General features: G+C 43.0%; 1 protein-coding gene across 1 annotated transcript in view; it reads right to left on the reverse strand.

Annotated features, from left to right (window-relative positions):
• Nucleotides 1–16,857, reverse strand: part of LPCAT3 (lysophosphatidylcholine acyltransferase 3) — a 273,776-nt gene that overhangs the window by 195,102 nt on the left and 61,817 nt on the right. The window contains exons 7-8 of the mRNA XM_069243022.1: nt 724–832; nt 63–149 (exon numbers count right to left, since the gene is read on the reverse strand). Of these exons, the coding sequence (XP_069099123.1) occupies nt 63–149; nt 724–832 (196 nt within the window). The remainder of the gene's footprint in view (nt 1–62; nt 150–723; nt 833–16,857) is intronic.

The following is a 16,857-nucleotide window of genomic DNA, read 5'->3' on the forward strand; positions in this document are numbered from 1 at the left end:
CAGAGCACCTTGAAATGCTTCACAGAGTCTATTCTCCCAGACCCGATTCACCCCTCACTCACCGTCACCAGCCAACAGCACACGTATTTGTAGAGTACAATCTTCCCCCAGAAGGTCAGGTAAACACACCGGTACCAGAAAGGCTCATTCTGCAGAAGAATAGGCAACATTTAGCATAAACTATATCTACAAATGTCCAATTGGTATAGAGTCCCAGCCAAAACCCTTGCTGCATGGTAACTCCCAAGCACTGGCAATGTCATTTACAAAAATTAGAAAATAAAAATAAAAAATAAAATACATTCTATTGTGTTTTTTTAAACTCTTCACCAACAGTGTAAGCAGCAGAGGCGAAGTAACAAACACAAACCTGTAAAGTTAAGCCTTTGAGTTTGGTGCCTCCATTTAATACTACTGTAGCAGAAACACATTTGATAAAATGCAGTAAAAAAAGTGTCCTAAATACTATACAGGACTTCAGCAAAGGCCACACTTGGAGTGACCTCTGGATATCACTTCTGTATTGTAGTTGTTGGCACCAGGAGGACAACAGCAACTGACATATTTCAACTAGCACACAACGACAACTTTGTGCAGCCATTTGCTCATTCTACCTGGTGCCTACAAAAGCAGAAGCATGTGTCATTCTGTTCACTTTAGCAAACTGAGGCCACATTTTACTTAAAGCTCTGCTCCCAAAAAGAAGCAGGAATGGGTACTCACGGCATAATCCTCAGTCAGGAAGTAATTATCGGGTACGTAAGGTCCAACTGCAGTGTAAATGGTGAGAAAGAAAAGGCCCAGACAAAGACGCTTGGCTGCAGGCAAGAGGCTGCAAGAGAAGAAACATGTAAGGGTTTATTTACAGGTGACTGAGTGCATAAAAGCGCTATGATACCTAATCAGTCCAATGAAAGTTCAGCTGAAACAGAAGCTGCTGTCGACACTTCAAACTGTGGCTATAATACTGTTTACACAAATGCCTTAGACAAACAAAAGAAGCAACCTTCTCAAATATTCATTGTAAGAAAGTGGGTTATTAGTTGGGGTGGTTGCGAGTCCTCACCAAGTAATAATGTCACTATCCAGCATCAGGTCCAGTAAGCTTACTTTAAATGTAATCCCTTAGACCTGGGTAGCTTTGGTACAGAGCATTTACACTAAATCCAAAAAAAGAGTAAAACATATCAGTACCAAAACAGTCAAGTAAGTTGAAAAACAACACAAATATCCATCTCCAGTTTATTAAAATAGCATACATTTTAATGGGCAACTAGACTCTAAAATGACAAAACTCTGATTTAGGTAACCAGAGATATTTTAGAAGCGTTATACAAAATAGCACCTAAAAGCCTTAATGGCCAACTGTGGGCATCTGGCTGCGGTTGACCGATGCTTCGGTGAGAGTTTAGGCAAAAAGTGAAGGAGCACTTGTTGAGCGTTCGTCCTGGTCGAGAGTTTTACCGCAGGACTTTGTCTTTGCTACAGCCGGCTGCCTTTTCTTTTTCAGAGGTGGGATTCATGAGGCTGGATAGCCGACGAAATCCTAGTGAAGCCACTGACTTTTGGCTCCAAGCTAGAGAAATTCAAAATTCGCCCATGGAAATTCCCTTGCCGACCAGATATTTCTGGAGCCTTCACCTGGTAAGGATTTCGACCTTCAAACTTATTTAATTTTTGGAGCTCTAATTTCTCCAGTGGGGCAAGGATGCAAGTGATAGCCGAACAGGGCTGCACAAGACTGTATTGCCACTCTGCAAAGCACCTCTGAAACAGATTTGCTGTGGAAAGCTCAGAGCAGAAGCAACCGGAATCTTTAGCTCAGCAGCAACGCACCTTTGTCGGATGGGCTTGGCAGGTTGGTTCCAGTCTTCTGTCATTACTTAAGGTAAAAATCATTGTAAACTTACAAAGTTTCAGCTATTAGAGACACCACTTGGGAGACAGAATTCACTCAAGTGACAGTCACCAGCAGGGACTGCAGGGGTGCCAACTTTATCCTTGCCACTAGCTTGTAAGGGTAGACTCCCTGTCCAGTAAGGAAAAAGTTCCCAGGGGCAACCTTACCCACTTTGATATCACTTCGGCACTAAACAGCACCATAATGTTTCTCCCTGCCTGTAGGAAGTTGGGTCTGTATATACTATCTCAAAGTGAGAGTGTGTGCACAGAGTCAAAGGGTTCCCCTTAGAGGTTGATAGTGGCAAAATTAGATAATTCTAATGCTCTATTTTATGGTAGTGTGGTCGAGCTTATCAGAGGGTAGTGTTAAGCATTTGCTGTACCCACACAGGCAATAAATGAGGAACACACACACAAAGACTTAACTCAAGGCCAGTAGTTTTTATATAGAAAAATATATTTCCTTAATTTATTTTAGCACCACAAGATTCTTTGACTTAAAGCAGTAGTACACACAGTATAGGTTAAAATGGCAATAAGCTATTTTAAAAGTAGACCGTGCAAAAATCAACAGTTCCTGGGGAGGTTAAGTAAGGTCAAGTTTCTAAGGTAAGTAAAGCACTTACAAGTTCCGTTTCCTGGGCATAGGCAGCCCACTGTTGGGGGTTCAAGGCAACCCCAAAGTCACCGCACCATCAACACAGGACCGGTCAGGTGCAGAGGTCAAAGCAGGGCCCAAAACACATAGGTGCCTATGGAAAACAGGGGTGCTCCGGTTCCAGTCTGCCAACAGGTAAGCACCTGCTTCTTCGGAGGGCAGACTAGGGGGGTTTTGTAGAGCGCTGGTGGTTGGGGGGGGGGTGGGGGGTGAGGCACGAAGAAGCACACCCTCCGCTGCACAGGGGCGGCCGGGTGCAGTGTGCTTAGTAGGCATCAGGTTTTCTGTAGAAATCATTGGAGGGACCCGGGGTCACTCTAGGCGGTGCAGGCAGGACACAGGGGGGCTTCTCAGGCCAGCCACCGACTGGGCTAGGCAGAGGGCCGCCTTATGGTCACTCCTGCACTGGAGGTCGGTTCCTTTCGGGCCTGGGGGCTGCGGGTGCAGTGCTTGATCCAGGCCTTGGGTTCTTTGTTCCAAGCAGTTGCGGTCAGGGGAGCCTCTGGATCCTCTCTGCAGGCGTTGCTGTGAGGGTGCAGGGGGGGTAGTCTCAGGTTACTCACGAGGTCGCAGTCACCTGGGAGCCCTCTACGCAGTGTTGGTTCTCTGGAGCTCGAGCCAGGAGCGTCGGGTGCAGAGTGTCAAGTCTTACGCTTCCGGCAGGAAGAGTGAGTTCTTTACAAGTTGCTTCAAAGTTGCAAAAATGTTGTTGGAGAACAGTGCCGCAGTTCTCTGGAGTTTCTTGGTCCTTCGGTTCAGGGCTGTCCTCTGAGGCTTCAGAGGTCGCTGGTCCCTGTCAGATGCGTCACTGTGCAGGTTCTTTGAGTCTGGAGAAAGGCCGGTAGGGCTGGGACCAAGTTAGTAGTTGTCTTCATCGTATCTGCAGGGCTTTCAGGTCAGCAGTTCTTTGTGTAGGTTGCAGGAATCTGATTTCCTGTGTTCAGGGTTGCCCCTAAATACTGAATATAGGGATGTGTTTAGGTCAGGAGGGCAGCCAATGGCTACTGTCCTGGAGTGTGGCCACACCCTCTTTGTGCCTCCTCCCTGAGGGGAGGGGGGGGGGGCACATCCCTAATCCTATTGGGGGGAATCCTTTAATCTGAAGAGGGAGGATTTCTCAAGGCAGGGGTCACCTCAGCTCAGGACACCTTAGGGGCTGTCCTGACTGGAGGGTGACGACTCCTTGTTTTTCTCATTATCGCCTCCAGCCTTGCTGCCAAAAGTGGGGGCAGTGGCCGGAGGGGTGGGCAACTCCACTAGCTGGGATGCCCTGGGCTGCTCTAACAAAAGGCATGAGCCTTTGAGGCTCAACGCCAGGTGTTACAGTTCCTGCAGGGGGAGGTGAGAAGCACCTCCACCCAGTACAGGCTTTTTTCCTGGCCACAGATTGACAAAGGCATTCACTCCATGTGGCCAGAAACTTGTCTGGTTGTGGCAGGCTGGCATAAACTGGTCAGCCTACACTAGGAGTCGGACTGGTATTCAGGGGGCATCTCTAAGATGCCCTCTGGGTGCTTTTTACAATAAATTCCACACTGGCATCAGTGTGCATTTATTGTGCTGAGAAGTTTGATACCAAACTTCCCAGATTTCAGTGTAGCCATTATGGAACTGTGGAGTTAGTGTTTGACAAACTCCCAGACCATATACTCTTTATGGCTACCCTGCAATTACAATGGCTAAGGTTTTGCTTAGACGCTGTAGGGGCATAGTGCTCATGCACATATGCCCTCACCTGTGGTATAGTGCACCCTGCCTTAGGACTGTAAGGCCTGCTAGAGGGGTGACTTATCTATGCCACAGGCAGTGAGAGGTGGGCATGGCACTCTGAGGGGAGTGTCATGTAGACTTAGTCATTTTCTCCCCACCAGCAAACACAAGCTGTGAGGCAGTGTGCATGTGCTGAGTGAGGGGTCCCCAGGGTGGCATGAGACATGCTGCAGCCCTTAGAGACCTTCCCTAGCATCAGGGCCCTTGGTAAGGGGGGGTACCATTTACAAGGGACTTATCTGGATGCCAGGGCTGTGCAAATTGTGGGAACAAAGGTACAGGGAAAGAACACTGGTGCTGGGGCCTGGTTAGCAGGGTCCCAGCACACTTTCAATCATAACTGGCATCAACAAAAGGCAAAACGCCAGGGGATAACCATGCCAAGGATGCATTTCCTTACACTGCCCAAATGCAAGATGTCAGAAAGCTTTTTTCCTGGGTCAGAGCTATGGGCATAACCCTGAAGTTTGCCCAGTATATTGAGCAACTCCCATCGAAAAGCAGTTCTGCACCAGGTTTCCCCTCCACTGGGCTTAGTGCCACTCTGGCTACCGAGGCAATGGCAGAAATAGGCCTAGGTGTAGGTCACATCTGCTTGTGAAAGAAGCTGCTGCCTTGAAGCTTATACATTTGGTGGCCACATCCCACCCCATACTGTCAGGAGGTAGTCACTCCTCCCAACCAAGGTCCTTTTGTTCCCTTTCCTGAGAGCAATTACCACCTCTCACAGGAGGCTGCCAGGTGAGAGCTGGGGGTTATGTCAAAAACAGCTACTAGAGACTTTAGGCAGGATAACACCATGTTTCTAAAAGTAGCATATCCAAAATAGGTTAGATTTTAAATGACTACTAATATTTGAGTGGTTGAACCATGGTTTTAGCTAGTCCCAAAATGAAGTTCTACATTATGAAGTGTTATAATAAAACCCAGTGCTTTTCTAGGGGAGCGCTAGCCTTGCCCTAGTGAAAAAGTACTTCAAAGATTTTTCACTGTCATGACATTTAAAAAAATAAAAAATATCCAAAAACACAACAAAAAAAAACAGAAACAAAAAAAACAAAAAAACTCATGAACGCATGTCCAACTTTTTAAATACCATGGACCCTGCCCTATGGACACTTAAGGCCTACCTTGGGGTGACTTACCAGTATTAAAATGGTTTAGGCCTGTCAAGAAGGTGTATTTTGCCAGGGCGAATTGTCTGTTTAAAAAATGCACATCTAGGTTGCACTCTTAGGCCAATGGTCATGTTATCACCTATCACTTTAGCAGTGGTACTAAGGTTGATGCAGTCCACTACTGAAATTTAATCACAGGCCCTGGATACAACAAGTACCATAGACTAGGGACTTACAGGTACGTTAAATATGCCATTCAAGGATTAGGCAATAGTACACATTTTAGGGGTCAGATCACATCAGGGTACTGGATGGCTGTTCCGCAGGGTTCAGAGTGAATAATCCAGCAATAAATCTACCAACAAGTGCGCAGTGATTGTTTGACTTAAAGTTTAACAGGAACAGGAAAGAGCTAAATAGGGACAAGAGGAAGTTAGACTGAAGAAAGAACCAACAAGCCCCCAGAATTATGATCCTGGTCCTTGGAAAAGTAGGTGGGCTAATAAGCAACAGGGAGAGACTACTTAGGATAGAGAAATACATTATAGGTAAGCCTAATTTCCCTCTGCATTATGGCATTCCCTCCGATCATCATGTAGCTTATACAGACTAAACCTTTATGCAATGAGTTGTTGATTTGAGTTTCCATCCCATACTACTTTACTAAAAGGAACATGTTACTTACCCAATATGCAGCTGTTCATGGCATGTAGTGCTGTATATTCACATGCTTAATATAATCCTGCCACCTAGCCTTGTGCTCAGATGAATGCAAGTTGTTTTTCTTCAAAGAGTCTTTCGAGTCACGAGGTAGGTAATGCACATGGTCATCGACTGTTAGATTGTTTTCCTGAATAGCGGGTGAGGATGGAATGTGAAGTAGAGCATAGTATAGTGAGATGCCCATGCTAAAGGAGTTTGGGCTAACCAGTGAAAGTAACTAACAAATACTGGTGTCCTGGGAGGAGGGTGGACGCATGCAAATCTACAGCACCACACACCATGAACAGATGCTTTTGCGGTAAGTAACATTTTCCGTTCCAAGCATGAGTGGCAGTAGCTACACATAATTAGATTAGACTGTAAGGCAGTACCTCCCCCCACCCCCTTCATATGCAGTGGCTAGCCTGTGGAATTAGTAGTGTGTTGTAAATATATGCGGCATAGACCATGTTGCTTTTTTTCTTCTGGGAGATGTTGGAGGCTGACCCTTGATGTAGATAAGGTCATTAGGTGATCCCTTAGATTAAATAATTAAAAAAAAGAAGAAAAAAAACAAACAAAAAAAAACCCATGGCGTAATTACCCTGGACCTAACGGGGACATTGAATATATATTAGTGGCATGTCTTAACATCCCTTTCAGCATAGGCAGGTATTGTGCCAAGAGCTGCGTTGAGGTGAGGACCGAGTCTCAAACAAAAAATAATCTCCCATAAAATCAGCGTGCAACTGTACCTTATGAAAGGTGGCTGCTCTCCCCATCAAGTTGTGGAATCATCCAGATCAGGGTTTGTATCAGCAGGGGGATCTGCATCATGTGTCCTAGGGATCATCTTGTGGTGTGAAAGAGAAAAGGTCACTTTGATGCAGGGGCAGCCGGTGAAGCCTGTGGTGAGAGGGTAAGGTGCACAGCTGTTGGGTGAGGGACTGATGTGCACCAAGCTTCTGGCATTGTCCGATTTCTTTCTGTGCTTTGGTGGAGGTGGAACATCCAAAGTCTCTTACAAGAACAGCTGTCTTAGATGGTTGTGCACTAGTAAGTAGAAGTCTATAACAATGCACCCGGTATTAGGATGGATCCAGGTGTGTCTTTGCCTGTAACCTATATACTCCTGTAAGCTTTGAAGTACAGGTTCTGCATGCTTGGACCAGAGTGATGTTTCTCTAAATGTAAATGTTTTGGTCTCTCATGCCGAAGTTTTCGGTATAGATGGTTTCCAGCATTAAACCAGTGTTTCAGACACAGGTTTTTAGTGGTGTTTCGACAGAGGATTTTGGATCCGCTGGTCTTGTTGGCTTCAAAGCTGGAGGGAATGACTCAGAAGCCCGGGGCCTGTGTTATTTTTTTTTTTTGGCACCGAGCTGACTTTGGGTGTATCTGAAACAGACGGTTGGTGCTGACCAAGGACCGAGGGCAGTAATGGCTCAACAGTGGCTTTCGGCCTGTCTTGCATGGGTAAGGAACCCTTTGTATTCGTCTGCTGGGGTTGTGGTGGCAGGGTGAAAAAGTACTCACAGCTAGTCGAAATGGAGTGAGATCCTGCATTTCAATCTCAGAGCCTGAGCTGTTGTCGTCGAAGACTTCTTGAAAGTATAAATGTGCAAACATCCAAGCCCAACTCTAGATGGCAGGATTATGCTAAGCATTGGCATCTACAGCCACACAAGCCTTGAACAAGTTGTTTTTAATGCCTTCTTGAAAGATCTGCATAGTCAGGTGCAGCTTCTGGTAGACAGTCTCCCAGCATGTGTAGGAAGTCCTTTCCCCGTTGCCCTGGCTCTGTATATTTTTGGAGGGACCAAGTGTTTCCCCCTTGAACGTAGGGACCTACTTGAGAGGCCTGGTGAAACAATTCAGGATACATTTTGATGCCTTACCGGCAGGCCTTCCCGTTGCAGGTAAAATCATTTTTCTTTTTCATGTACTAGTAGACAGTGACTGATTGAGTAATGAAGTCTGAGAGGGATTTGGCACTGCTTTAACTGTTCAACAAAGTATTATATGTAGGCTGCCTATACTCCTCTTTGAGGTGTGGGAAAGAATTGCATTATTGATATCCATAAATGACAGAACAGATTGGCAAGCCTGACAATATCTTGAGGGGTGGGGGATAGTAAGAGGTTAGACTATTATGGGGAGCCTGGCAAAGCATATAAAAGTTCAGATATGCAACATGCATTTACCTGGCTAACGACTGTTTTGGGAAAGTCAGCTGGTCCATGTAAATAGCAATGTGACTGACAAGGAGACATTCTGTCTAGCTTATGAGTTTGTCACATCTAAAGGAAATCTTCCTATTCAATATGCATAGGCCTGCTCAGAGTGTACAAAAATGTTGCTAGTCTTAAATACAATAGAGAGGAAATAATGGCATGTCCTCTGGGCTGGGGATCTCACCAGACATCTTGGTGAGAAGGTTAGGCTTGCATGGAAGTCATTATGATTGAATGATCAGGGAAAGTGGGACAGTACTGTAAGTGAATCCCAGCTAGAGCTTAAGAGTCATCGCTGCCTAGCATAACTTCAACATGTTCATCACTCTAGGAAGCAGCAGAATCAGAGGAAAGGAGAACAAACAATTCCTTGGATAAAAGAGAAGATCAAAAAGGAACATCATTTGGATAGGAGATCTTTGAACCATTAAGTATGATTTCAAAATTCTGAGCACTAATAGCTCAGATGAAGACTGAAACCTTTGGTGGTGTTGAATCCTCGAGTGAAGAACTAGTAAATATCTAGTATCCATGCTTTTCTTATCCTCAGCCAATCCAGCAAACGATCAGAAGCTACCAGTTTCCACTATGGCAATAGATGTTGTATGCTAGAAGAGGCGGTTTTAGATAGTGGTAGAGATCATTTCCTGTAGTTGCAAAGAGCTGCTGATAATCTCTACCTCTAGATTATCTTTTTGAGGTTTGTAGAAGGGCTTCTGGTGTAGAGTTGGTGTAATGGTCTTCGCAGAGAAGTGTCTGTTAGTTTTAGCTTTTGTTGTCCCTTCCACCTGGATTTTGTTGGACATCATACCTTTCTTTCCACCTCTTTGTCAACTTCAGCTTTTATCAGCTGCCTTTTATTATGTGTGTGTCTTCAAAGGCATTTTGCTCTACCTCACACGAAAGAAAGCTAGATGTCAAAGGCAATGAAAGTGACATCCTGAGTGACGAGGGCCTTAATGTTAAATGAACTTGTCAACATACAGTACTCAGAGCCTTATAACACTAAGTAATGGGTGGTCTTAATACAGGATGCTTACTCAAGGTAGCAAGCGTCAAGGTTTTGTTGTTGAGCGCTAAATGCTGTCACACCAGTTGTGTTGAAGGATAAGGAAAAGTCACCTATACTTTTTGAAAAAACTGGCCCTTAAGGAGGCGTGTGTGCTTTGGCAAGTTTTCTCTACCTCTGAGATAAAACTGCTCCCTTGTCTTTCAAATTTCTTTATGGCATCTCAAAAGATCTGATAACTTTAATGCATGGTAGTGTTGACAGAAGACACTGAGGATAATGGTGGCCATTACCTGCCCGTTACATCACAGCTACAGTTAAAGTACAAAAATAGAAATAAATTTAAAAAAAATAATAATAATTAAAAAAAAGAAGAAGTGCTATCATGATAAAAAAAAGTGGAAGAACACAATTTTTTTTAAACTACAACAGTACGTTAAAAAAAAAAAATAATAATCACTAGTACTGGAGATCCTTGCTCAGGAAGAAGATAAAACAAACTAGGGCTCTCTATTGCACACAAGCAGATCTGGCAGTTCCCACAGTTTTAAAAGTGTCAGTTTTCACTCAAGTACAAAAGAAGGGCTCCCTAATTAATTTTTAAACACATTTCTAGGGTGTTTCTCAGTCAGAATGTGAAGATATCTTCAGTTTATGATCATCAGAAATAATTGCAAGACAAGCAACTCTACCTGGAATATTTATGTAACCTATGAAGTGCACATTAAAAAAAATGAAACAAAACTACAAAAAAATGTGCCTCTAATTCCTGGGAACTCAAAAACATTCTCCCAGGGGTCGCAAAGTGTGGTCTGTAGTGGGCCCAAGAGCCACAGTGATGCCAGCATGGTTGGAGTGGGGCTTTGTGAGGTGAGAGGTTAAGGTGGGCACTATCGCTATTTTGGATATTCAAGTGTAAAAATGAAATAACTTGATTATTGAATTGGAATGAAATAGAATTACAGAATGTGAAATTAGAAAACCTAGTCTGAATCCTGGCTTCCCCACTTGATGAAACTGTGTGATCAAGACGATTGTCTGATTTCACTTTGCCGCCTTTTTGTACATTATGACATAAGAGCACCTTAAAATACACAAGTTTAGGATATGCACTGTACAAAACTTTCTCTTGTGTTTGATTTAATAAACTATAATTATGTCAAAGTATAATATCAACTCAGATGGTCCTATGTGACAACTGGCATGCCTCATACTGGTCCTATATGACAACTGGCATGCCTCATACTTCACTATCGCCATTGAGGTCAGGTTGGGGAGAGGCAGGAACATAATTATAAAAAAAATAAAATAAAAAAGTGTTAAAAATACTTCTGAATGCAGTGATATAATCTGGAACACTGAGGTGAAAAGCATCTGCATTTTAATGAAATAGACTTCAGAACTCAAAAAAGTGCATCTTATTTTTCCACATTTGTTGTAAAACGTCTTTAAAAATTGTGTTTCTAAAGGTAAGTGGTGCTGGATAACTTATTTGCTTCTTCTACTTCAGCTAGTTTAAATAAACACTTGCCATTTACTTAACAAATTTCTGAATGTTAATGTTTGATCAAGCAGCCCAGTGCAGGAGTTCTGTTGGGGCCCGCATGTGAAGGTCAGTAAGGCGGCATGCGCCCCCGGGCTGCGAGTATCACTGCTCTAGGTTAACCAAATCCCCAAAAATAAGAAAACACACACAAATTAATAAAAAGACAAAAATCACTCTTTGCTTGCATTCAATACTGATATGACACCAACCCTTAAAGTCACTCTTGCTCTTAGTGAGTTAACACTCACCTAGTCCTAACCTCTGGGGACCATGACACCGAGTGAAGGGACCATGAATTTTGTTTATATTATATATAATATTTGTAGAGCTGGTGCTGTGTACATATGATACTGTGTTTGTTATTACAGAGGGATCTAATGAGGGTGAACACATGGTAAGTGCTCAGGATACAAGCCCGTAGATGTGGTTTTGTTGACAGATAGGTCGTCGAGGGAGGGTGTTGGTAATGGTGGCGTCGGGAGCCTAGAAGCACCAGTCAACACTAACTTAACTTTATCTTACTAGCTGTCTCCTATTTTCATTCATAGCCGAGGTGTATAGCTGTAGAACAGTGGTTCTCAACCATTTGACTCCTGAGGACCCCCCAATGAATCATTACTGGATGCCGGGGACCCCCAGCAATTTGTACGATTTAAATTTCAAACATTAAAACAGTAATTCGCAAAAAATATAAACAAGTACACACCAAACAAATACTCAAATTGCTAAAGATAAAATTCTTTAATATTGGAAAAATATGCAAAAATCGAAACATTTTATTGGGAAGGTTGGCGCTGCATCTCGGCACCTACCTTTTCAATGTTTGGTTTTATTTAGGAAAGGTGAATCCTCAGGTCAGATTCTTCATTTCCGGAGCGATTTCCGTTTTTATTTTTTAGGTATGCACGATCTGAGAAAGCTTTTTCACATAAATAAGTGAAGGGGAAAGGAAGTAAACCATAAGGGCCTCTTATCTCTCCCTAGCCTCTGTCACATGCACTTCATTTGTTTTATAGCACCTATCATACCACTGTAGGGTGTCAGGACACTTTGCAGGGGACTACAAGGTGTAGGATTCACATGTCATCCACACTGGTAGGCATTTCTAAGAGTGCTTGGTCCGGAGAAGCACAAACTCAGGATTCAGAGCACAGAACAGTGATTAGCGATGATGTCAGCACAGTGCTTAATTTGTAAATAAAAACGTGCTGGTTCCCAAAGCTCACCTCTTAAACACGCCGCTGCTGCAGTTAAATGTGGGAACACGGAATACTGAGGCAGCGTAATCCTGAAGCCATCTCGGTCCTCTTCAATCCATATAAAGCCACTTCGGCTCACTCTAGCACCTTTCTACTTTCTCCCTTTGTGACGCTTTTTCGTTTTTCCCTTCCTTCGTCTTTCCCATATGTGTCTTTTGCTCACAGCAAATGCTTGAGGCAGAAGAATAAGCCTCGGCCCTCAAAAATAAGTGCAGTTGCTCAGTACAAGCACAAATTAAGCACTGCGTTAGCAATAAGAATGTATTTCTACACAAGCAAACCTTTTTTAGCAGCATAAGGAAAATGAAAGACTAGGAAAAAAACAACTTTAATTTGTGCCAGACGGTTTGCATTCAGCTCTTTAATGGCAGATCACAGCTCACTGTGCTAGATTACGATTATGAACTGCACAGTAACAAAAGAATCTGTGACAAAAGCAGTAACCCACTGTGCCATGCGCATAAAATACTGTTCTTTGCATGATACACGTTCTTTGCAGCAGGCATATTAACCATCTGCATTACCTATGAGTCAAAACTGCCACTGCACAAAACTCCCATCTCTCTCCAGCAGATACATTAATCACTTGAGTTAGTTTGACACTTTTATTTTTTGCTGTACAAAGAGCTTTGCAGTGCTTTTAAAACTGCTCAACAAAGGAAGTAATAAATATGAAAACACGCACGTGTGAGTTTGTCAGAGGCCCCAGCTGGAGAAGTGCCTTCCTCCCAGCCCAGGCCTGCGGACCCCTGGGATTGGGTCACGGACCCCTGGGGGTCTGCGGACCACAGGTTGGGAACCACTGGTATAGAAGAAAGGAAGGATAAGCAAGATAGCTTTGGGAAACTAAAGTCTCGAGCTATTGCTAGTTTCTTAAGACTAAACAGAAAAAAGTGGCAACCTACTAAGTGTTCCTCATTTATTCTGAAAGTGCTGAGAGAGTTGGGAGAGGTGGAACATGTATCCACCACCGCATAAGTAGAATGTGCCTCTAAAATATAAAAGATTCAGCCTTGGCTACAGTGGACTATGTCGGCATTCAAAAGTAAGGGACATTTACTGTAAGGAAAGCAGAGATCTGGCTGAAGCAAATGTGGTTTAAGGCACAAGCTTCTTATTCAGGCCACCTAGTGTATGTAACAAAGCTAGTCACAAGAACACTCATTCTGACCCCTTAGAAATTAAACATATGACTCACATTAATGTTGTGTGCCATTTCACATGAGAGAGTTAGGATTTGACAAGACTGGGAGACAAATATCCTTTATGTGAACTTCAGTTTACATTTTGAAACAAATGACATGTTCGAGTGATCATTTTTCTGGAGGACAACTACATTCAAATGGTGCTTAAGGCCTACTAATAATATACACACTTGACAATTTAATAGCGAAAAAAGCAGTTTCTTACAAATCACTGGCACTGACAAAGCCTATAGTGCAGGCATTGGACACCAGCTTCTTGGCACAGTAAATGCTCATCTTATTTTGTCATGGATTTTGAAACTCATTATAGGACGCTGCAGGGCCCTCAATCTAACAAAATAAATACATTAGCTAAAAGAAAAAGAATGTTTGTTGGTCTCAAAAAGCAAACACTGCAATAGTATTCCAGCATTTGAGGGAACCATTTTGTGTTGGATGTGCACCTTGTGAAAGGAAAGGGTGCTTTCACTCACAGTGAACTTAACCAATGATTGTAGTGTAAGACCCCTCACCCCATGCTGTAAGCTGCAGAGGACAGAATTAAAATATTAATGGCACCATAATGGAAAATGGGATGAAAATGACAGACTGAAAGCCTCTTTATTACATATATGATTATAGTAATGTCAAAAAGGTCTTGGCTAATGACAGGAGAAAAAAAAAAAAAAAAGAAAAACACAACACCACACCACCGGTGAAAAGGCTGCTGGACTGGACCAGTCAAAATTGATGACAAACTTGCCAGCAGCCCCTACTAAATGCAAGTATCACCCACTTAAACACAAAAAGTGTGCCCATCAATGCAATTAGAATTAAAATAATACATCTGGAAACATAACATTGCCAGGCCCATCTCTCTTAACAAGTATGAAGCTTCAATGATAAAGGTGCAGGAATCCTTGCAAAGCTCTGCGGCTGACCAGCGTACTGATGGCAATGGGGGGCAAATGATGGCACTTACACATCAAGTTAATCACTGGGCGGCAGGGAGTGTTTTGGCTCTAGTCTGAATTGCCCCCAAATGAGTGTGTTACCATGGCAATTGTCTTTGGTCAGTAGTGATCAAAATAAGTCGGCCGTAGCTTACGCTCGGATAGCCCATGAACAACCAACTCTAAGATTTGTAGGAGGAAGGTTTGGGAGAAGGAGATTATGGTAGGAGGATATACATGGCCATGGACAAGGCAAACAAATCAGGAAATTTCGATCTATGTCCTAGGAAATGTCAAATCCAGGAGAAAAACAAAGCTGCTGTTAAAATGCATTGTTTAACTTCAGCCTGCAAGCTTTTTCCCCATTATCCTACAGGTATCTCTACCATCTTTTAAACGCTCAAGGAAATTCTTTCTAAAGCACATAAAATACAAAGCTTTGTGCAGCAGTAATGCATAAGCACAAGGAAATCATAAGCGGCTGTCGCATGCTCCCATCTTAGATTGTGGGCACGTCTGGCAATGGCAAACTAATGTGATGTTTCATTTTTATTGCAAAGATCTAAAATAAATAAAATAAATTGACAGTTCAAACATAAGACTGACTAAAAAATTAAATGGGTATTTGCAAAGCCAAAAAGGTATGGCTTATATTTAGAGTTCTGATTAAACCATCAACACAAAAAATACTGCCTTCTGTATACAATGCATTTATAAATCCGCGTATGTAATTACTCAATTTTTGAGATGTACAGTAGTCCTCATGCATTGCAAAGCAAGCACTACATATGGTGGAAAAAGATGCATGAAACAGCTGTTAGCACGAACAGCGAGAGTAACTTCAGGGAAGAGCCAAAGGTCATAACATGTATTTTGAAGACCTATTAACAATCGGTTATGCAGGCAATTAAAAGCCTGTTTTATAAAGAATGGAAAGGAAAAAAAGCAGTGGTAAAGTAAAACACCCCATCGCTGCTGTATGTATGCAACATTTTTATTCATAATTTTATTTCATACAAGACCTAAAGTGCAGCCAAACGCGGAGGGATCTCAGACTAGTGCAGAGGGCTGGAGAGAGTCAGTAGGAAAAAAAACTATGGACTAAAATCAAGTCACCATAAAGGTAGGTTTATCGTAGTATTTTAGGCTCTTTTCCTTTACCATCCTGCAAGTAAATTTCACAATCACTGAGAACGACAAAGGAAGAAAAAAAAAAATTTTGAAAGCTTTGGTCTAGGCAAAGAGGTTATGTGGATTTTGCAGGGCAACTTTAGCACAGTCCTAAACAGGTAACGCTGGTAAAATTCATGTGGCGCAGCCCATGAAATCACCCAAAATGTCTCTGGTAGATGTGTGCCTGGAAAACGCTACAGATGGCACCATAGTTCTGGTGCAGCGTGCCCATTCACCAGTTGGAGGTTGGGCTCCTTGCAGTGTCTAACAAGGGGTGTTACATAAGTTATCCATTCAGCACTGATATGGGCACATGGCCCATGCAGCAGCTTTATAATTGTTGTGGGAATGTTTTCAAGAAAAGCCACATTTTGTTGCGTGAAAAGCACCCAGGGCCTTACATTTAGTGTGTCTTTCGTGCATGAATGCCCACTTATATACAGCTCACAATCCAAAGTGCAAAACCTGACTTTGAAATTGATTTTCCTAGATGTGTGGAGGGAGTAAACAGTACAAATGTTACTGTCTTAATAACAATCTGTCAATGTAATACTTCAAAGCACTGTTCAAATCTAAAGAGGCATGGCCCTGTAGGTTTTCAGAGAAGGTTGCCAAGTTTACTGTTAGGGTCAAATGAAAAGGTGATACAAGTTCAGTAGGGAAAGCGTGACATAGAATGAAAATGTCACTTACCCAGTGTACATCTGTTCGTGGCATTAGTCGCTGCAGATTCACATGTTGTGCATAGTCCGCCGTCTGGTGTTGGGTCGGAGTGTTACAAGTTGTTTTTCTTCGAAGAAGTCTTTCGAGTCACGAGACCGAGGGACTCCTCCTCTTTTGCTTCCATTGCGCATGGGCATCGGCTCCATCTTAGATTGTTTTCCCCGCAGAGGGTGAGGTAGGAGTTGTGTGTGTCAGTAATAGTGCCCATGCAATGGAATGAATAAGTATGTACAAATTAAGGTTTAAGTAATATATTTACAAATGTACAAATGTTGAAGATAACTTCCAACGGCTCCAGGCTCCCGGGGAGGCGGGTGGGCACATGTGAATCTGCAGCGACTAATGCCACGAACAGATGTACACTGGGTAAGTGACATTTTCAGTTCGATGGCATCTGTTGCTGCAGATACACATGTTGTGCATAGACTAGTAAGCAGTTATCTCCCCAAAAGCGGTGGCTCAGCCTGTAGGAGTGGAAGTAGTCTGAAATAAAGTTCTTAGTACGGCTTGACCTACTGTGGCTTGTTGTGCGGATAGCACGTCTACACAGTAGTGCTTAGTAAATGTGTGAGGCGCAGACCATGTGGCTGCCTTACATATTTCGTGCATTGGAATATTCCCTAGGA

This window comes from Pleurodeles waltl, chromosome 7, assembly GCF_031143425.1.
Source record: "Pleurodeles waltl isolate 20211129_DDA chromosome 7, aPleWal1.hap1.20221129, whole genome shotgun sequence".
Taxonomy (NCBI): domain Eukaryota; kingdom Metazoa; phylum Chordata; class Amphibia; order Caudata; family Salamandridae; genus Pleurodeles; species Pleurodeles waltl.